The following is an 18,311-nucleotide window of genomic DNA, read 5'->3' on the forward strand; positions in this document are numbered from 1 at the left end:
CAATAATGATGCAACATTTTTATATTTTTTTCTACAATTTCTTTGTTGATTTTGGACATGTCTTGGCCAAAATTTTTGGAACAAAATATTTTATGAGTTTAATTTTATGAACGGGTCATTAGTTTACTTTGTTGATAATTTAGTGGTATGAAAAAAATGCTGCCTACAAACATAAGTGATCAGATATGCAAAATGCAGGTACGGTTTTATTTTATATGAAATTGTTTTTTTTACAGATGCTGAAAATGCATCATCCCAGACTGTTAGTCTAACAATGACTAGGACTGGAAAAAGGAGAAACAAAATTCCCATCAGACTGTTGAAACCAGCCACACAGGACGGAGTAAGATGTCTATGATAATGGAATTTAAAATTTAATTAATAAAAAAATTAAGGCTTTTCATTTCCGGATTTGAGATTCTAAATGTTTTATTTCTGTACTACTTTAGCTAAATTTGTGTCAGTAATTCCAGTGAGCATCAAAATGTATTGGAATGCCTGTACTTCTTCATGTTTATTTACTAATACCATAACAATTAAAGCTATATTTTTGCAGAACTTTCGGAAATTTAAACCGGACTTTGATTCAATTTTACAGACAACTTATGTTTAATTGAGTTTGAAGCAGTTATAAATTCTTATATCATAATCCCTGGGTTTATATAATGGTTCTTTATCATCTTCAGAGCGATGAATCACCGTTAACTATTGTCAAGTTAAAAATAGTGCATCTACTTGGGTTACTTGGTGGCAGTACTAATGGTTACTTACTGGAGAGCAGTAAGGAGGAAATAGCTAAGAAAGCTGTTGCCTGGGATACGGAAAATCATCTACAATTTCCTGTGCCTTTCATGGATATCAAACCAGTAATCTGCTTTGGTGAGTTTTTTTTTATAAAATCCATAATTTGTGTGTAGTCTGAAAAACTAGACTTATTAACATTGGCAACTAACTGTCAATCATTTGTTTATCCATCTTTCAAATAGAAGGAAACTAATTTTATTAGTCCCTGTTTGGACGCAGTCCGAAAACAGGGACTTATGTTTTGACCTTTGTGTGTGCGTTCGTCCGTGCATTCGTGTGTCTGTGCGTGCGTGCATCCAGACCTATATCTCAGACATGCCTGTTTCATGATCTGATTCAAGATGGCTGAATGGTGGCCAGTTTTGTGTTAAAAAATCATCAAAATCAAGCATTTATGGATGGATTTGGTACATACGTTTATATGACATTATGGGACCTTGATGCACATCATCTTATTTTTCAGGTCAAATTTAAAATGGCCGACTGGTGTCCATTTTGTTTTAATGAATGCAGTTCTAGTGCCATATCTCTGGCATGCTTTGATTGATTATGTTCAAATTTTATATATTCGTTATACATCATGACATACCCCCGGTATATATATTGGTTTGACTGTCTAATTCAAAAGGGCCGAATGTCAGTCGTATTTGTGCTAAAAAGTCATCAAAAATCAAGCATTTCTGGCATTCCAGAACTGGATCTTGGCGTTTATGGATGAATTTTGTTCAAACTTGGTACATACATTGGACATTATGCGAACTTGATGCACATCATTTTATTTTTCAGATCCAATTTAAAATGGCTGACTGGTGGCCAATTTGCTTTAATGAATGCAGTTCTAGTGCCATATCTCTGTCATGCTTTGTCTGATTATGTTCATATTTTATATATTCATTATACATCATGACATAGATGTATTGGTTTGACTATCTGATTCAAAATGGCCAAATGGCAGCCATTTTAGTGCTAAAAAATCTTCAAAAATCAAGTATTTCTGGCATTCCAGAACTGGATCTTGGCGTTTATGGATAGATTTGTTTCGCACATGGTACATACATTGGACATTATGGGTTCCTGATGCACATCATTTTATTTTTGAGATTGGATTGAAAATGGCTTACTGGCAGCCATTTTGTTTTAATTAATGCTGTTCCAGAGCAATATTTCTCAATATGGACAAGTACTCGTTTGACGATCAGATACAAGATGTTAATCATTTTAATGTTAAAAAATAATCATGATCAAGCATCATCTTCTGGATCCATACTTCTGACATGTTTATGTTCCTATATACTATAAACAAAACTATATATCATAAATTTGATAACTAACTGTGCATGGTATTTTCTCAGCCTAACTAACAATCAGTGGAGCCCCTTTAAGTATATTTAAATATTTATCTTACTATTGATAAACACATTAATCACTTTTCTTATAGATCCCTTTCTGCCAAGAGTTGTTGAGTTGGCAACCACATCTAGTGACAGACAGACCAAGGTGAGTGAAATGATAAGTGAACAAAGTATGATTCAGTAACACTGCAGTATATTATTTATTTATTTATTTATTTATTTATTTGTTTGTTTGTTTGTTTGTTTGTTTTTTGACTCCCATGTGCGAAGCACAAAATGGGAGTCTTTGCAGTTAGTGTGTCTGTGTGTGTGTGTGTATGTATGTGTGTGTGTATGTGTGTCCGACTGTTCCACTGCTATCTCAAGAACCATACATCGGTTTTTAATGAAACTTGGTGCATAGATGCTCTGGGCCAATACGCAGATTTGATTGGGTTTTGGTAAAAATCCATGCTCATTAATTACCTAATTTGCATTATAATTAGCTAATTTTTAGCTGTTCTATGACTGTTCCACTAATATCTAAAGAACCACTCATTGGATTTTGATGAAACTTGGTACATAGATGCTCTGAACATATGCGCAGATTTGATTAGTTTTTAGTAAAAATCCATGCATATTAATTACCTAATTTGCATGATAATTAGCTGATTTTTAGCTGTTCCATGATTGTTCGTTCCACTGATATCTAAACAACCACTCATTGGATTTTGATGAAACTTTGTACATACATGCTCTGAACTAATGCTAGGTTTTGATTAGTTTTTGGTAATAATCCGTGGATACTAATTACCTAATTTGCATAATGATTAGTCAATTTTCGTTTTTTCCACTGATATCTCAAGTACTAATTATCACATTTCAATGAAACTTGGTACATAGATGTCATATGACACTGCACAGACCTGATAGTTTTTATGGTAATATCAGTTCATATTAATTACCTAATTTGCATAATTAATTAATTTTCAGCATTTGATATAAGTACTAATCATCACATTTCAATGAAACTTGGTACATAGATGTCATATGACACTGCACAGACCTGATAGTTTTTATGGTAATATCAGTACATATTAATTACCTAATTTGCATAATTAATTAATTTTCAACATTTAATATAAGTACTGATCATGACATTTGCAAATTTGCATAATTAACCAACTTTCACTCTGATATCTCAGATACTAAACATCACATATCAATGAATGTACATGGATACTGTAGGACAATAGACAGACCTGGATAATTGTGGATTAAAATCTGTACTTGTTAATTACCTAATTTGCATAATTAACCAATTTTAAACTTTCACACTGATATCTATACTACTAATTATTCCATTTCAATCAAACTTAGTACAAATATGCTCTAGGACAAGGTACAAACCTAATTAGTTTGGGGTAAAAATCTGTTCGTATTAATTCCATAATAAGCATAATAATTCATAATTTTTTGGTTCTAATCATGTTTCAATTAAACTTGGAAACATAGATTTTCTGTTACACTGCGCAGACCTCATTAGTTTTACACTCAAATCTGTTCATATTAATTTTCTGATTTGCATAATTAGTTTTCAGCTAAGTAATTTCGAATTATATTTAATGTGTCTTCAATACTTTCAGCACATGGGAGTTATTTATTTATTTATTTATTCATTTATTCATTTATTCATTCATTCATTCATTCATTCATTCATTCATTCATTCATTCATTCATTCATTCATTTATTTATTTATTTATTTATTTATTTATTTATTTATTTATTTATTTATTTATTTATTTATTTATTTATTTATTTATTTATTTATTTATTTATTTATTTATTTATTTATTTATTGCTATTCTTTTGGATCATGGACCAATTGCTGTATTGCATATCATTACAGTAGATTAGTCTTAAAAATAAAAAAAAATAGCTTGTTTTATGTTATCTTAAATCTATTGTCTGAAGTCCAATGTAATGTGATTTTATAACTGTATGATTCCTGACAAATGCATTTTCCTTGAGGCAAAAAAATAATAGGAATTGTTTAGCTAGTTTTTCAGTGGCAAATGCCATTATAATTTATTTGGTTTTGGTCAAATTGAGACTAGCTGAATGCTACTTTTTTTGCTCAGTGTCTGAAGTACAACTAAATGCCGTCTATGCCATTGTCAGAATAAACTTGTATTGTTCATTCCGTAATTTGCTAAAATCAACATGTTTGTGGTGCTTGTGGATCTAATTTGAGAAAACACTGAATTTTTGTGACTTTTCATGCAGTGTCCTGTATTATATACTGTTGTGAAATTATATATTTGTGTTGTAAATATGGCTGTCTTAATTTGAGTAATTTCACAGTATCATTTTTGTATTCTTAGGTAGCTGCCTGTGAATTGTTACATTCCTTAGTTTTATACATGGTTGGAAGAGGAGCTCAACAACCAGATAGTACACAAGTAAAGGTAAGTGATACCCAAACTTGTTTTTGAAGAAACAATAACAAGGTAATTATCTGTAATTATCAATAACAAGGTAATTATAACAAGGTAATCTATCTGGTAATTATTTAGGGCCATTTTGAGTTGAAAATGAAAATTAAAAATTAAAAAGAAAAAAGAAAAATTTAAATTCTAATAAATCTTTGTCTATTTATTTATTGGAATATGTGATGTAACAGTGTGATGTATTTGAGAAATGTGATTGCTGGTAAATGTATGTTTTAGCAGTATTATCTTATAGATGCTTTGGTTATTTTGTTATTTTGTAAATTTAAATACCATATTGTTCAATATTTCAGGCACCAATGGAGAAACTGTATAAAAAAGTGTTACCAGCATTGCTACAGTTATCATGTGATGTTGAACAGGTAATTTGTAAAATACATTCCCATCAATTAGATTCAAACAATTTTTAAAGGGAAACTTTGTAATAGCTTTCAGACTGTTGCTTTCAGAGCCGTTCATAAAAGCACACTACCCCAGTCTTCAGTTGATCACACTAGCCTTCAGAGAATCACACTAGCTTTCAGAGAACCACACTGTAGCCATCAGTGAATCGCACTAGTCTCAGAGGATCACACTAGCCTTCAGAGAATCACAGTAGCCTTCAGAGAATCACACTAGCCTTCAGAGAATCACACTAGCCTTCAGGGAATCACACTAGCCTTCAAGGAATCACACTGTAGCGTTCAGAGAATCACACTGTAGCGTTTAGAGAATCACACTAGCCTGCAGTGGATCACACTGTAGCCTTCAGAGAATCACACTAGCCTTCAAGGAAAATCACACTGTAGTCTTCAGGGAATCACACTAGCCTTCAAGAAATCACACTGCAGCCTTCAGAGAATCACACTAGCCTTCAGTAGATCACACTAGCCTTCAGAGAATCACACTAGCCTTCTAGGAATCACATTGTAGCCTTCAGAGAATCACACTAGCCTTCAGTGGATCACACTGTAGCCTTCAGAGAATCACACTAGCCTTCAGTGGATCACACTGTAGCCGTCAGAGAATCACACTAGCCTTCAGAGAATTACACTAGCCTTCAGAGAATCACACTAGCTTTCAAAGAATCACACTGTAGCCATCAGGGAAGCAAATTATAGCATTTTACTGTGTAAATATTTAAAATATATAACTCTTTATTAGTGATTTATTCATGTGATAGTGTGCATGTATCTTTCCATTTTAATAGGTTGCTAGACAGTTATTTGAACCATTGTTATCTCAGCTGATTCATTGGTTTACGTGTAATAAAAAATTTGAAAGTCCTGAAACTATTGCAATGCTGGATGCTATTCTGGTGAGTGTTGATGATTCATTGTAGTATAATTGTGTCAATATTTAGGTATTATAAACCACAATGTTGTTGATATAATCTCATGAGGCAGTGAATTAATATACTGTTACTACTTTCTTGTAGGATGGTATATGTCATCCTACTGATACTGCTCTGCGTGATTTCAGTGCAAAATGTGTCAAAGAATTTCTGTATTGGTCCATCAAACAAACCTCTAAGAAAGTAAGTAAAAAAAAACAAATGTTAGTTAGTTCATGCTCAAACATTTTAATAGAAAAGGAAATCTGAAGTCATAAATATTTCAAAACTTACTCAGACAGAATGTAAAAAAAAGGATGTTATTTGTACATAGAGACATTTGTATTTTCAAACTGTCAACAATCATCTACTTGAATCGTAATTTACCATCTTTATTTTCAGACAATGGAGAAGAGTCCTATCAATACAAAATCACTCTTGAAGCGTTTATACAGCCTGGCACTACACCCTAATGTGTTCAAAAGACTGGGATCGGCTTTAGCGTTTAACAGTATCTACACTGTTTACAGGTGTGTCTTGTAATACTATGACTTATTTTCTACTGCTAACAGGATCACAAACTAAAATATATATGTTCTAATAAAAGCACACATACATGTACAATGCACTACTATTACAACAAATATCATACATCTGTTTCAGAGAATGAACTGTATCCATAACCTTTGCTTCAGTTATTGAGAAATCAAAAAACTTGTTTAATCAGTGCAAATCAGTGTTCAGAGAATTTCTCACAAAAAAATATTTAACATTGAAGTGTATATTTTATTGAAGGGAGGAAGATTCTTTGGTGGACCAGTTTGTATTGGAAATCTTAGTAATCTATATTAACAGTCTAGCTATGGCACATTGTGATGACAAGTCATTAGGTGAGTACACATTTTGATGACAAGTCATTAGGTGAGTACACATTTTGATGAAAAGTCATTAGATGAGTACACATTTTGATGACAAGTCATTAGGTGAGTACACATTTTGATGAAAAGTCATTAGATGAGTACACATTTTGATGACAAGTCATTAGGTGAGTACACATTTTGATGACAAGTCATTAGGTGAGTACACATTGTGATGACAATTCATTAGGTGAGTACACATTGTGATGACATGTCATTAGGTGAGCACACATTGTGATGACATGTCATTAGGTGAGTACACATTGTGATGACAAGTCATTAGGTGAGTACACATTGTGATGACATGTCATTAGGTGAGCACACATTGTGATGACATGTCATTAGGTGAGCACACATTGTGATGACATGTCATTAGGTGAGTACACATTTTGATGACAGGTCATTAGGTGAGTACATATTTTAATGACAGGTCATTAGGTGAGTACACATTTTAATGACAAGTCATTAGGTGAATACACATTTTGATGACAAGTCATTAGGTGAGTACACATTTTGATGACAAGTCATTAGGTGAGTACACATTGTGATGACAAGTCATTAGGTGAGTACACATTTTTGATGACAAGTCATTAGGCGAGTACACATTGTGATGACAAGTCATTAGGTGAGTACACATTTTGATGACATGTCATTGGTTGAGGAAACATTTTGATGAAAAGTCATTGGGTGAGTACACATTGTGATGACATGTCATTAGTTAGGTACACATTGCGATGACATGTCATTGGGTGAGTACACATTTTGATGACAAGTCATTAGGTGAGTACACATTTTGATGACAAGTCATTAGGTGAGTACACATTGTGATGACAAGTCATTAGGTGAGTACACATTGTGATGACATGTCATTAGTTAGGTACACATTGTGATGACATGTCATTAGTTGGGTACACATTGTGATGACAAGTCATTAGGTGAGTACACATTGTGATGATAAGTCATTAGGTGAGTACACATTGTGATGACATGTCATTAGTTAGGTACAAATTGTGATGACATGTCATTGGGTGCAAACACATTGTGATGACAAGTCATTAAGTGAGTACACATTTTGATGACAAGTCATTAGGTGAGTACACATTGTAATGACAAGTCATTAGGTGAGTACACATTGTGATGACATGTCATTAGTTAGGTACACATTGTGATGACATGTCATTACTTAGGTACACATTGTGATGACATGTCATTGGGTGCATACACATTGTGATGACAAGTCATTAAGTGAGTACACATTTTGATGACAAGCCATTAGGTGAGTACACATTATGATGACATGTCATTAGGTGAGTACACATTGTGATGACATGTCATTAGGTGAGCACACATTGTGATGACATGTCATTAGGTGAGCACACATTGTGATGACATGTCATTAGGTGAGTACACATTTTGATGACAGGTCATTAGGTGAGTACACATTTTAATGACAGGTCATTAGGTGAGTACACATTTTAATGACAAGTCATTAGGTGAATACACATTTTGATGACAAGTCATTAGGTGAGTACACATTTTGATGACAAGTCATTAGGTGAGTACACATTGTGATGACAAGTCATTAGGTGAGTACACATTTTTGATGACAAGTCATTAGGCGAGTACACATTGTGATGACAAGTCATTAGGTGAGTACACATTTTGATGACATGTCATTGGTTGAGGAAACATTTTGATGAAAAGTCATTGGGTGAGTACACATTGTGATGACATGTCATTAGTTAGGTACACATTGCGATGACATGTCATTGGGTGAGTACACATTTTGATGACAAGTCATTAGGTGAGTACACATTTTGATGACAAGTCATTAGGTGAGTACACATTGTGATGACAAGTCATTAGGTGAGTACACATTGTGATGACATGTCATTAGTTAGGTACACATTGTGATGACATGTCATTAGTTGGGTACACATTGTGATGACAAGTCATTAGGTGAGTACACATTGTGATGATAAGTCATTAGGTGAGTACACATTGTGATGACATGTCATTAGTTAGGTACAAATTGTGATGACATGTCATTGGGTGCAAACACATTGTGATGACAAGTCATTAAGTGAGTACACATTTTGATGACAAGTCATTAGGTGAGTACACATTGTAATGACAAGTCATTAGGTGAGTACACATTGTGATGACATGTCATTAGTTAGGTACACATTGTGATGACATGTCATTAGTTAGGTACACATTGTGATGACATGTCATTGGGTGCATACACATTGTGATGACAAGTCATTAAGTGAGTACACATTTTGATGACAAGCCATTAGGTGAGTACACATTATGATGACATGTCATTAGTTAGGTACACATTGTGATGACATGTCATTGGGTGCATACACATTGTGATGACAAGTCATTAAGTGAGTACACATTTTGATGACAAGCCATTAGGTGAGTACACATTGTAATGACATGTCATTAGATGAGTACACATTGTGATGACTAGTCATTAGTTAGGTACACATTATGATGACAAGTCATTGGGTGAGTACACATTTTGATGACATGTAATTAATTGGGTACACATTGTGATGACAATTCATTAGGTGAGTACACATTGTGATGACATGTCATTAGTTAGGTACACATTGTGATGACATGTCATTAGTTGGGTACACATTGTGATGACAAGTCATTAGGTGAGTACACATTGTGATAAGTCATTAGGTGAGTACACATTGTGATGACATGTCATTAGTTAGGTACACATTGTGATGACATGTCATTGGGTGCATACACATTGTGATGACAAGTCATTAAGTGAGTACACATTTTGATGACAAGCCATTAGGTGAGTACACATTATGATGACATGTCATTAGTTAGGTACACATTGTGATGACATGTCATTGGGTGCATACACATTGTGATGACAAGTCATTAAGTGAGTACACATTTTGATGACAAGCCATTAGGTGAGTACACATTGTAATGACATGTCATTAGATGAGTACACATTGTGATGACTAGTCATTAGTTAGGTACACATTATGATGACAAGTCATTGGGTGAGTACACATTTTGATGACATGTAATTAATTGGGTACACATTGTGATGACAATTCATTAGGTGAGTACACATTGTGATGACATGTCATTAGTTAGGTACTCATTATGATGACAAGTCATTGGGTGAGTACACATTTTGATGACATCTAATTATTCCGGTACACATAGTGATGACATGTAATTATTCCGGAACACATTTTGATGACATGCCACTAGTTGGGGACAAATTAATTATTAGCTGGGTCCACATGTGGAATTATTGAAATTTGTTTCATCTATTTCCATCTATGACAGTGTTGCCATCACCTGGTAAAAAGTAGTAATACAATACATGTGTTTTCTGGGATCTTCATTAAATTTGACCTGATTGAATTTTAAACTAATACGTCCTTGTTCACAGATCTTTCCTGTTTATATTTGTCACCATTTAATACTTCAGATCACACTGAATTAAATAATATATTCACATAGGCACACAAGAACAATGTGTTCATGTTGTGGATCACTTAGAGCGTATCATTCGTGTCAAGGCTAACATGTTAAACCGAACAAGTAAAACGAGAAGAGTACCAAGGTATGTTATACTTTGATTTGAAATAATAATTTTTACAGAAACTTTTCTGTATGAATAATATGCTTTGTTTTTCTATGGTAACTATACAACGGGGAGACCTGAATACAAGTTACTGATTTTATAACTGTATGATTCCTGACAAATACATTTCCTTGAGTTGGTACTCAGGCAAAAAAGAGAATATTCGGTGTCACTCATTATACTTTGCAATTTTATAGAATAATTGTTAAGTCAGAAATATTCTGTGGGCACATCAGTTATAAGATTTATAGCCAATTATGCAGTCTTTGCTATTTCTTTTGTCTTTTATTTTGTGATATATTTATTTCTCTATTTTCCATCTTTTTGTCAACAGAGATTTTAACCGAGATGATTGCCCTACATTGAGCCATGTTGTGACGTGGTTGTTGTTGCAATGTGGACGATTGCAAACTGAATGTAGACATCAGTGTATGATATTAGTGTGTAAACTCATACCACTTCTACCAGGTAACAAACCATGCCCTGTTAATGATTTGAACTTTTGGGCAAAAATATATCAATCCCCTGATGTTCCAAACAAAATAATTTTCCAATTGGGGGTCCCCGAATTGATAGCGTGTGCTCTCTCATCGTTTGTGCGCTTGTGCATATCACGTAACCTGGGGTCAACAAACCAGAAGGTAGGACAGATTTTGAACGTTCCAAATACGCAGAGTCGAAGTGCACCGAACATCACATTTTCCAACTCGCAACATAACAATTCACCTAAAATAAAACTCAAAACCATCTTTCAACTAATTCATTCCAGCCTCTGAAAATTTGCACACTATCCTGCCTAAGCAAGAATAGCGAGCATGCAAATTATCTTTTGCTATAGCGTAATATTTTTATATTTTTTGCGGGTATTTTGGGAGTTGAAAAACTATGTCATTGTCATATTTTACACTGTGAAACACACGTACCATATTTCAGTTTATTTTCTTTGAAAAATCATTTTTTCAACTGGAAATCCAAGTTTCTCATCTGTCTTAAATAGTTCTTCTAGCTGCCCTTCTCTGTACCCACCAACACTCAATCCGCTATCTTAAAAAAATTATCTTTTTAAAATATGCCGCTGGTTCCTTTCATGTTGCATGTCATTCTTTTAACTTTTTATATTTTTGTAGGTTACGCATGTGCAAATAGAAATACATTGCGTCTGGCGCTAATTAGGAATTACTTGTAAAATACAACTTTTCTCAGTGTTGGTACAGCTTGGAGATGTTTTATTGTAATCCTGTAAGCTGCAATAACAACAAACGCAATATACAGGGTATAGTGTCTTGCTTTTATGGGATTGTGTCTGTGGTTTCTATTGTCTTGTATTGATGTTATTTTTAGGTAACAATAGTGCTAGTACCTGGATGCATAGGACTATGGCAGAAAAGGGCAGAGGACCAGATTATTTTATAACTAGGTGAGTACTACAAACAGTCATAAAATTGACTTTATATTGGAAGAACTTACACAAATATGTGTTGAATAATTCATATTTTAATGATTCATAATTATAATAAATGCAATTGTCTATTTATTTGTGCTTGTATTGTATTTGCATATTTAATAAAACAGATATGATATTAATTTGTTGCCATCTCATTGCAGGTTTGAAGGTGGTGGTGGCAAAGGTGGACATAAAACCGGCATCTCAAAGCATCCTACACTGAACACAGTGGACAAGACATTCAGCGTCAAAGTCGCATCAAATTGGTTTGATTTATTTTTGGCAGCTTTAGATTGTTATACTTGGGTGTTTGGTGAGAAGTTACTTGAACCAATTGAATTGTTTGCTGGTAAGCATATTAAGAAGTTTATCTATTTAACAATTCTTCCTGATCTCATTTGAAATTACAATATCTGAAAGTTCTGTAATTTCTTCAGTCAAAGAAATAGAATTTAGAAGTCATCTTCAATATTAAAATACAAATGTATATATACATGTAATGTATTTACTCTATCAGAAGTGTATCTCTAATAGATATAAACTTTGTGTATCCAGAATTATTAAGATATTTTTGATTGTGATCATTGTAATTTATTTAAGAGCATATACTGTACTTTTCCATATATTTGACACACATTGCCATACATGCATTATTGAACTGACACCAGTTTTTGTTGGCAAAAAAGGCTTACTTAATGGGAACAATAAGAACTGGCCATTCATTCATTCATCCATCCATTCAATCGTTCGTTTGTTCCTTCGTTCGTTCGTTCCTTCGTTTGTTCATTCATTCATTCATTTATTCATATCAGAAATAGGTCGTACAGGTGACCAGCACCTATAGAGTTGAGCAACCTTCCACATGCAATTCACACATTTTGTATTTACATTTGTATGCCATATCAAATAAACACATTCATATCACATATATCTACAACATGTGCTCTTTTATAATCACATGCACTTTATTAATTGGCCTTTTAAATAACTTGTTTTGTGTACTCAAAACATTTTAAAACTTAAAACATCTTTTTTGCACCTCAGCTGTTATGTGTTTCTAACATAACATTTATGTTAAATCACTCTTTATATCTGTAGGTAAAGCTAACAAACCAACCAATGTCTTCAAGTCTGTGGATTTCTTCTTATCAAAGCTGGCACTAGAAGACGTCTATGCGGCAGCTAAATGTATTACGTCGTCAAGCGCTGGTTTGATTTTCACTCCAAGAGAAATAGATGATTATAATAAATATAAGTGTACAGCTATTGTTAGACTATTGGATTTTATATCAGTACTACTGGCTGTACATACAAAAGATCTCTCCAAGGTATTGATGGGTTACAAAAGATTACATACATCTCATATTCAGAGGCGGCGGCAGCTTTTTTTGACTGTGGGGGCAAAGATTTTATGTGAATGTCAACAAATCGAGCACCGATGGCGCCTTGGGTCGTGGCGAAGGCGTGACCCATTTTGGGGGTTTCGGGGGCATTCTTCCCTGGGAAAATTTTGAAATCTAGACCCTCTGAAATGCTGTTTCCTGCATTTTGGGGAGCAAATGTTGATGGTACACTTAGGTATTTCTCTTACAAATATAGATGAGTGTTTCACCTTATTTTATCGTGGGGGCGACCGTCTCCACGGTGCCGCCGCCACTGATATTCTAATGAAGTGTGAAGTGATTTAAACATTATGCGCAACATACAAAACAAACTCACTTTCTTCATAATTTGTTTTGTATTATTCACATACTTGTCTTTGCGTTCTATAGAGCATTCCATTGTCATTTTGGAGTACCAATCTGTTTGAAGTGATAGTCAGTTGTGTATTGGATCCATCATCTGTTGGGTTTGATATGGCTGACATTGAAGTAATTAGCAACCTACCAAAAACAGTAAGTACACTATAAGCTGTAAGTAAGATTACCTTCAAATGTAAATTTGATCTTTATTCACTTGTGAAAATACTTATTATATGATTGTATAAGTGCAATCACATGGTGTGTCTAACAAAAATATAAATTATGTGATTATGTTTTTCATGCCAAAATATGATGACAAATCTGAACTATTGACAAATGGAGATTACATGACCACATGACCTTTTCATTTTCTGACTGAAATCATAATTTTTTGTTTTGTATGAGAAATTGTAAAAGAGGAAAAATTTGTTGAGAATTTAATTGGCTTTGTTGAGATAAAACACTGGACATTTTTCTGTTTTCAAGGATCAATGTTTTAGTTATGCTTGATCATTATAATATTCTGTTGTGTTTTCAGACTGGTCAGCTGTTGATGTTTATGACTCAGAAAGCTCCTGGTAATGTGTCATCAGAAATGAAGAAATGTCTGCAGGAAAAACTCAAACCAAAAAGGTGAATTTAGCTTGTCAATTAATTACATGAATTGCTCCCATCAGACGGAACTGGTCGAAACAAAACAGACCAAACCTAATGAGATCAGAATTAACCTGACCTGAGCAGACTGGACTGAACCAGACTAGACCGGACCTGACCTGGCCTGATCGACTCAACCTAACTAGACCTAATTAAACCAGAATTTCCCAACTAAACTGGACTGGATTGGATCAGACTAGACCACACCTGACTTGACTTGACCAAGCCTGATTGACCTGACCTAATTAGACCAGAATTAACTTGACCAGATCAGACTAGACTAGACCAGATGTGACCTTATCAGTTCACATCTAGACACATCCTCAACCAACTCATCTACATGTATAACCTACAAAACCAGCCCTGACCTGACTAGACCGGACAAAACCAGACATAATTAAACCTGACATGCAGATTTGTATATTGCCAAGGTTATATAAGATTAGAATATGCAAGGGGTGTAATATGAGCTTACATGTGAATTGAAGATGTCACACAAATTGCAATATTGTCACAAAATGGCAAGAGCAAATTTATTTCTAGAAATCCTAATGCAAATTAATGTGTCTGCGGAACAATAGGTTTTCATTTCACACTGTTTTTAGTACATGTCCTTGTATTTTCACAAAGCGTATAATATGTAAGTTTTGCATTTTTGTATGCAGCAATAATTTTGCTTATTTCTTGTTTACACTATCAGACATTTCCAAGCATTCTGCATTGTGATGTTATTGTTTAGAACTATGTTTCATTGACACAGACACAAATGAACTGCTTTCAAACATTTTGCAAATCGTGAGAGTTGGCTTCTCGTGAGATCTTTATCACATCATACATGGTTATGAAAGTTGCATACCCTTTTCTTATGAATCTAGTTGAAAGAGTGAATAAATTATCTTGTGCAATGTTTACAAATTTTGACAAAAGTTAATTTGAACTGTCTAAGAGTTTCTTATTTTCTTATAGTCATATGCATTTGATGAATATCACTCCATCAATACTGAAGGGTGATGATAAAGGAATCAATTATGTGAAATTGACACACATGGTATCTGGTTATGAACAGCTACACAAAGCCAATTTGCTTCTACCTGCCTTGCAGAAAACGGTAAGCTATTTTATTTTTAATCTTGTGGTTGAAATCCAATATGGCGTATTTTACAGTTAAATCTTTTGAGTTAGCTCATTTTAAAGTAAATTTATTGTTCAGGGATCTCTTGGATTGCATGGATGGTTTTCTCAACTCGTTGAACTATCTAAGATGTCAAATCATTCACCTTCTCCACCAATAGCCAAATATGTGCTTCCAGAAAACATGGCTGCTCAGTGTTACTACAGTCTAAACACTGTAAGAATTGATGCAATGTTATGAGGGGAAAAGGTTCTGTTTGGTTTGTGGTCTCTCTGGATGTTCTTGTCATATTTATGAGGATTGGTCAGCGGAAGCGTGGGACGATGATTCCACTGGTTCCAAGCATATTTGTGCGTCAAGTAGTGCACAGGACACTATTAAAGTCAGAAGCTAGTGAAGTGACTTTGTGATGATATTTCCCTAAACCTGAAGTTCTTGTGTGTGATCCAGATACCTTGTCACCTCTCATTCCAAGTGTGATTATAGAGAATTGACAACTGGCATTTTGGAATGTCGGTATGGTTTTTTTGGGGGCAATTTGCCCAGTCAAGAGAACTGTCTCCTATGTTTGTGATGTGTCATTTGTTTACAAGATACTATTTTTCAGTTTCATAGTTTCAGGTAGTAGTACATGTAGGTGATACATGTCAAATAGTTCTACTTGTTTGCTTCTAGTAAATGCCAACCTCCATTGTTAAAATGAAGCTACACTTTCTGTGATTAGCTCCGCTGTCGACTTTGTCGAGCGGAGCTTATATGAGTGATTGTCCGTCGTCGTCCGTCGTCGTCTGTGTCAATGTTTTACTTTTTCGACTTCTTCTTGAAAACTACAAGCCTGAATTCTTTGATACTTGGTGTATATGTACCTTGGGTAGACCGCTCTCAGATTTGTTCATTTCATGATGATATCTTCAATTCTCTAAATTTGGTGAATATTTTTAGCTCCGCTGTCGACTTTGTCGAGCGGAGCTTATCATATGAGTGACTGTCCGTCGTCGTCGTCTGTGTCAATGTTTTACTTTTTCGACTTCTTCTTGAAAACTACAAGCCTGAATGCTTTGATACTTTATGTATATGTACCTTGGGTAGATCTCTCTTAGGTTTGTTCATTTCATGATGATATCTTCAATTCTCTAATTTTGGTGAATATTTTTGTCATTTTTGGTAAAATGTTGTATTTTCGACTTCTTGTTAAAAACAGCAAGTCCAATTGCTTTGATATTACATATATAGGTACTACATGTGGACCTCTCTCAGATTTGTTCATTTTGTAATGATATCTTCAATTCTCTAATTTTGGTGAATAATTTTTTTAATTATTGGTAAAAAGTGACATTTTTGACTTCTTGTTGAAAACAGCAAGTCCCATTGCATTAATACTATACATATTGTTCATTTTCTAATGATATCTTCCGTTCTTTAATTGCAATGTGCATTGCTAACAGCGGAGCTATCTCAGCCGACAGGCTGCTTGTTGATCTAGTGCTTCTACTCCATGTGTAATTAATGTTTTTCGAAAAACATCAAGCAGCCCCTTTTCTTAAAAAAATGCCTTCTGGTGAAATGTGTTAGTGTCCACATATTTTATAATGTAAACTTTACTTTAGTGGCAGGTTCAAGTGATAACATACATTCTGTTTCTTCAGGGCATGGCTTCTGGTGACAAGTTCTCCCAACAGTTACTGACTGCTGTATTTGAGAGTATTTCTACAAAGCAAAGCAACTCATTGATTGTATCACATCTGTCTCCTACTGCACATGAACTTGCAGTACGGTTATTGGACCTTGCATTCCTATTGGCTAGTCAGGTAATGATATGTTAATTTATTCATAATTAGGTACATGTATTGTTGTGCATCTGCATTCATATTTGTATTTGCATTCTTGCTTATTCTGTTAATTTGCCTCACTTATCTTCCAGCGAAAAAGCAAATATAAAATCATGCTAACATTTATGCCATATACACTTTTGTGTTTTAAAATTGTGAAAGATTTTGTATGGTATGATTGAACAAGTACTCGAACCAGTACTGTACTTGAATTCATAAATATAAAACATTTATTTGAACTCCTCTACATTATATTCACTGAATTTATTTTAACCTAGTCCAAAGAACTTGTCAGCTGTTTGATGAACAAGACTCCTGTGAAGACTGGTAGGGTGGATAGCTCTGCAGGGTATTATGGTCTGTCGTTTTATAGTCATTTCAAAGTACCCATCAATACACAGTTAGCACAGCATGGCCAGGAGGTTGTGCCATTGTTGCTACGTCATGTTGCTGCTGACTCCACCATTGTTAGTACCATACTGAATGGGCTGTTGGATCATATCACAAATAACAGAGAGCTGAGGAAGAAGTAAGCAATATTCCTATCACTTGATTTACTGATTGAAGTACACTATATACACTATATATATTACGAGAATACCTCCACAGTTGCAGTATAATAATATTGTTTATATAGACCAATATGTAGCAGAGTCAAGAAAGAAGAACAAGAAAGAAATTCATGACAAATTAAACAAATCTGTAAATGTTTATTCTTTTTATGGACTACTATTCTATTGTTTCACAGCCAGATGTATAATACCTAATATTAAATTTAACTAGACTATTTCTAGTATTGTCAAAATTGCTGCAACCATAGACTCTCTATAGACTGGTCTGAAAACGAACTGAACAGTGCACATCACTGATAAATTATGTTTCTCATCTATCAGACAATAGCCATGCATATCATGTAACCATCGGCAACAAGCAGTTGGGAACAGTTAAAACAAAGGAGTCATAGCGTGTTGTTCGTTTCAAACACAGATCTACCCATT

The 18,311-nt window shown here is 34.1% G+C and overlaps 1 protein-coding gene across 1 annotated transcript in view; it reads left to right on the plus strand.

Annotated features, from left to right (window-relative positions):
• The window catches only part of LOC102809109 (DNA-dependent protein kinase catalytic subunit-like), an 80,967-nt gene that overhangs the window by 16,145 nt on the left and 46,511 nt on the right, over positions 1-18,311 (plus strand). The window contains exons 20-38 of the mRNA XM_085502651.1: positions 237-343; positions 687-879; positions 2,243-2,301; positions 4,521-4,604; positions 4,940-5,008; positions 5,836-5,943; positions 6,064-6,162; positions 6,361-6,488; positions 6,754-6,848; positions 10,389-10,491; positions 10,847-10,980; positions 11,854-11,929; positions 12,118-12,305; positions 13,055-13,284; positions 13,729-13,851; positions 14,237-14,331; positions 15,319-15,460; positions 17,131-17,292; positions 17,592-17,842. Of these exons, the coding sequence (XP_085358777.1) occupies positions 237-343; positions 687-879; positions 2,243-2,301; positions 4,521-4,604; positions 4,940-5,008; positions 5,836-5,943; positions 6,064-6,162; positions 6,361-6,488; positions 6,754-6,848; positions 10,389-10,491; positions 10,847-10,980; positions 11,854-11,929; positions 12,118-12,305; positions 13,055-13,284; positions 13,729-13,851; positions 14,237-14,331; positions 15,319-15,460; positions 17,131-17,292; positions 17,592-17,842 (2,446 nt within the window). The remainder of the gene's footprint in view (positions 1-236; positions 344-686; positions 880-2,242; positions 2,302-4,520; positions 4,605-4,939; positions 5,009-5,835; positions 5,944-6,063; positions 6,163-6,360; positions 6,489-6,753; positions 6,849-10,388; positions 10,492-10,846; positions 10,981-11,853; positions 11,930-12,117; positions 12,306-13,054; positions 13,285-13,728; positions 13,852-14,236; positions 14,332-15,318; positions 15,461-17,130; positions 17,293-17,591; positions 17,843-18,311) is intronic.

Source organism: Saccoglossus kowalevskii, chromosome 8, assembly GCF_978046115.1.
Source record: "Saccoglossus kowalevskii chromosome 8, keSacKowa6.1, whole genome shotgun sequence".
In the NCBI taxonomy this organism is placed as follows: domain Eukaryota; kingdom Metazoa; phylum Hemichordata; class Enteropneusta; family Harrimaniidae; genus Saccoglossus; species Saccoglossus kowalevskii.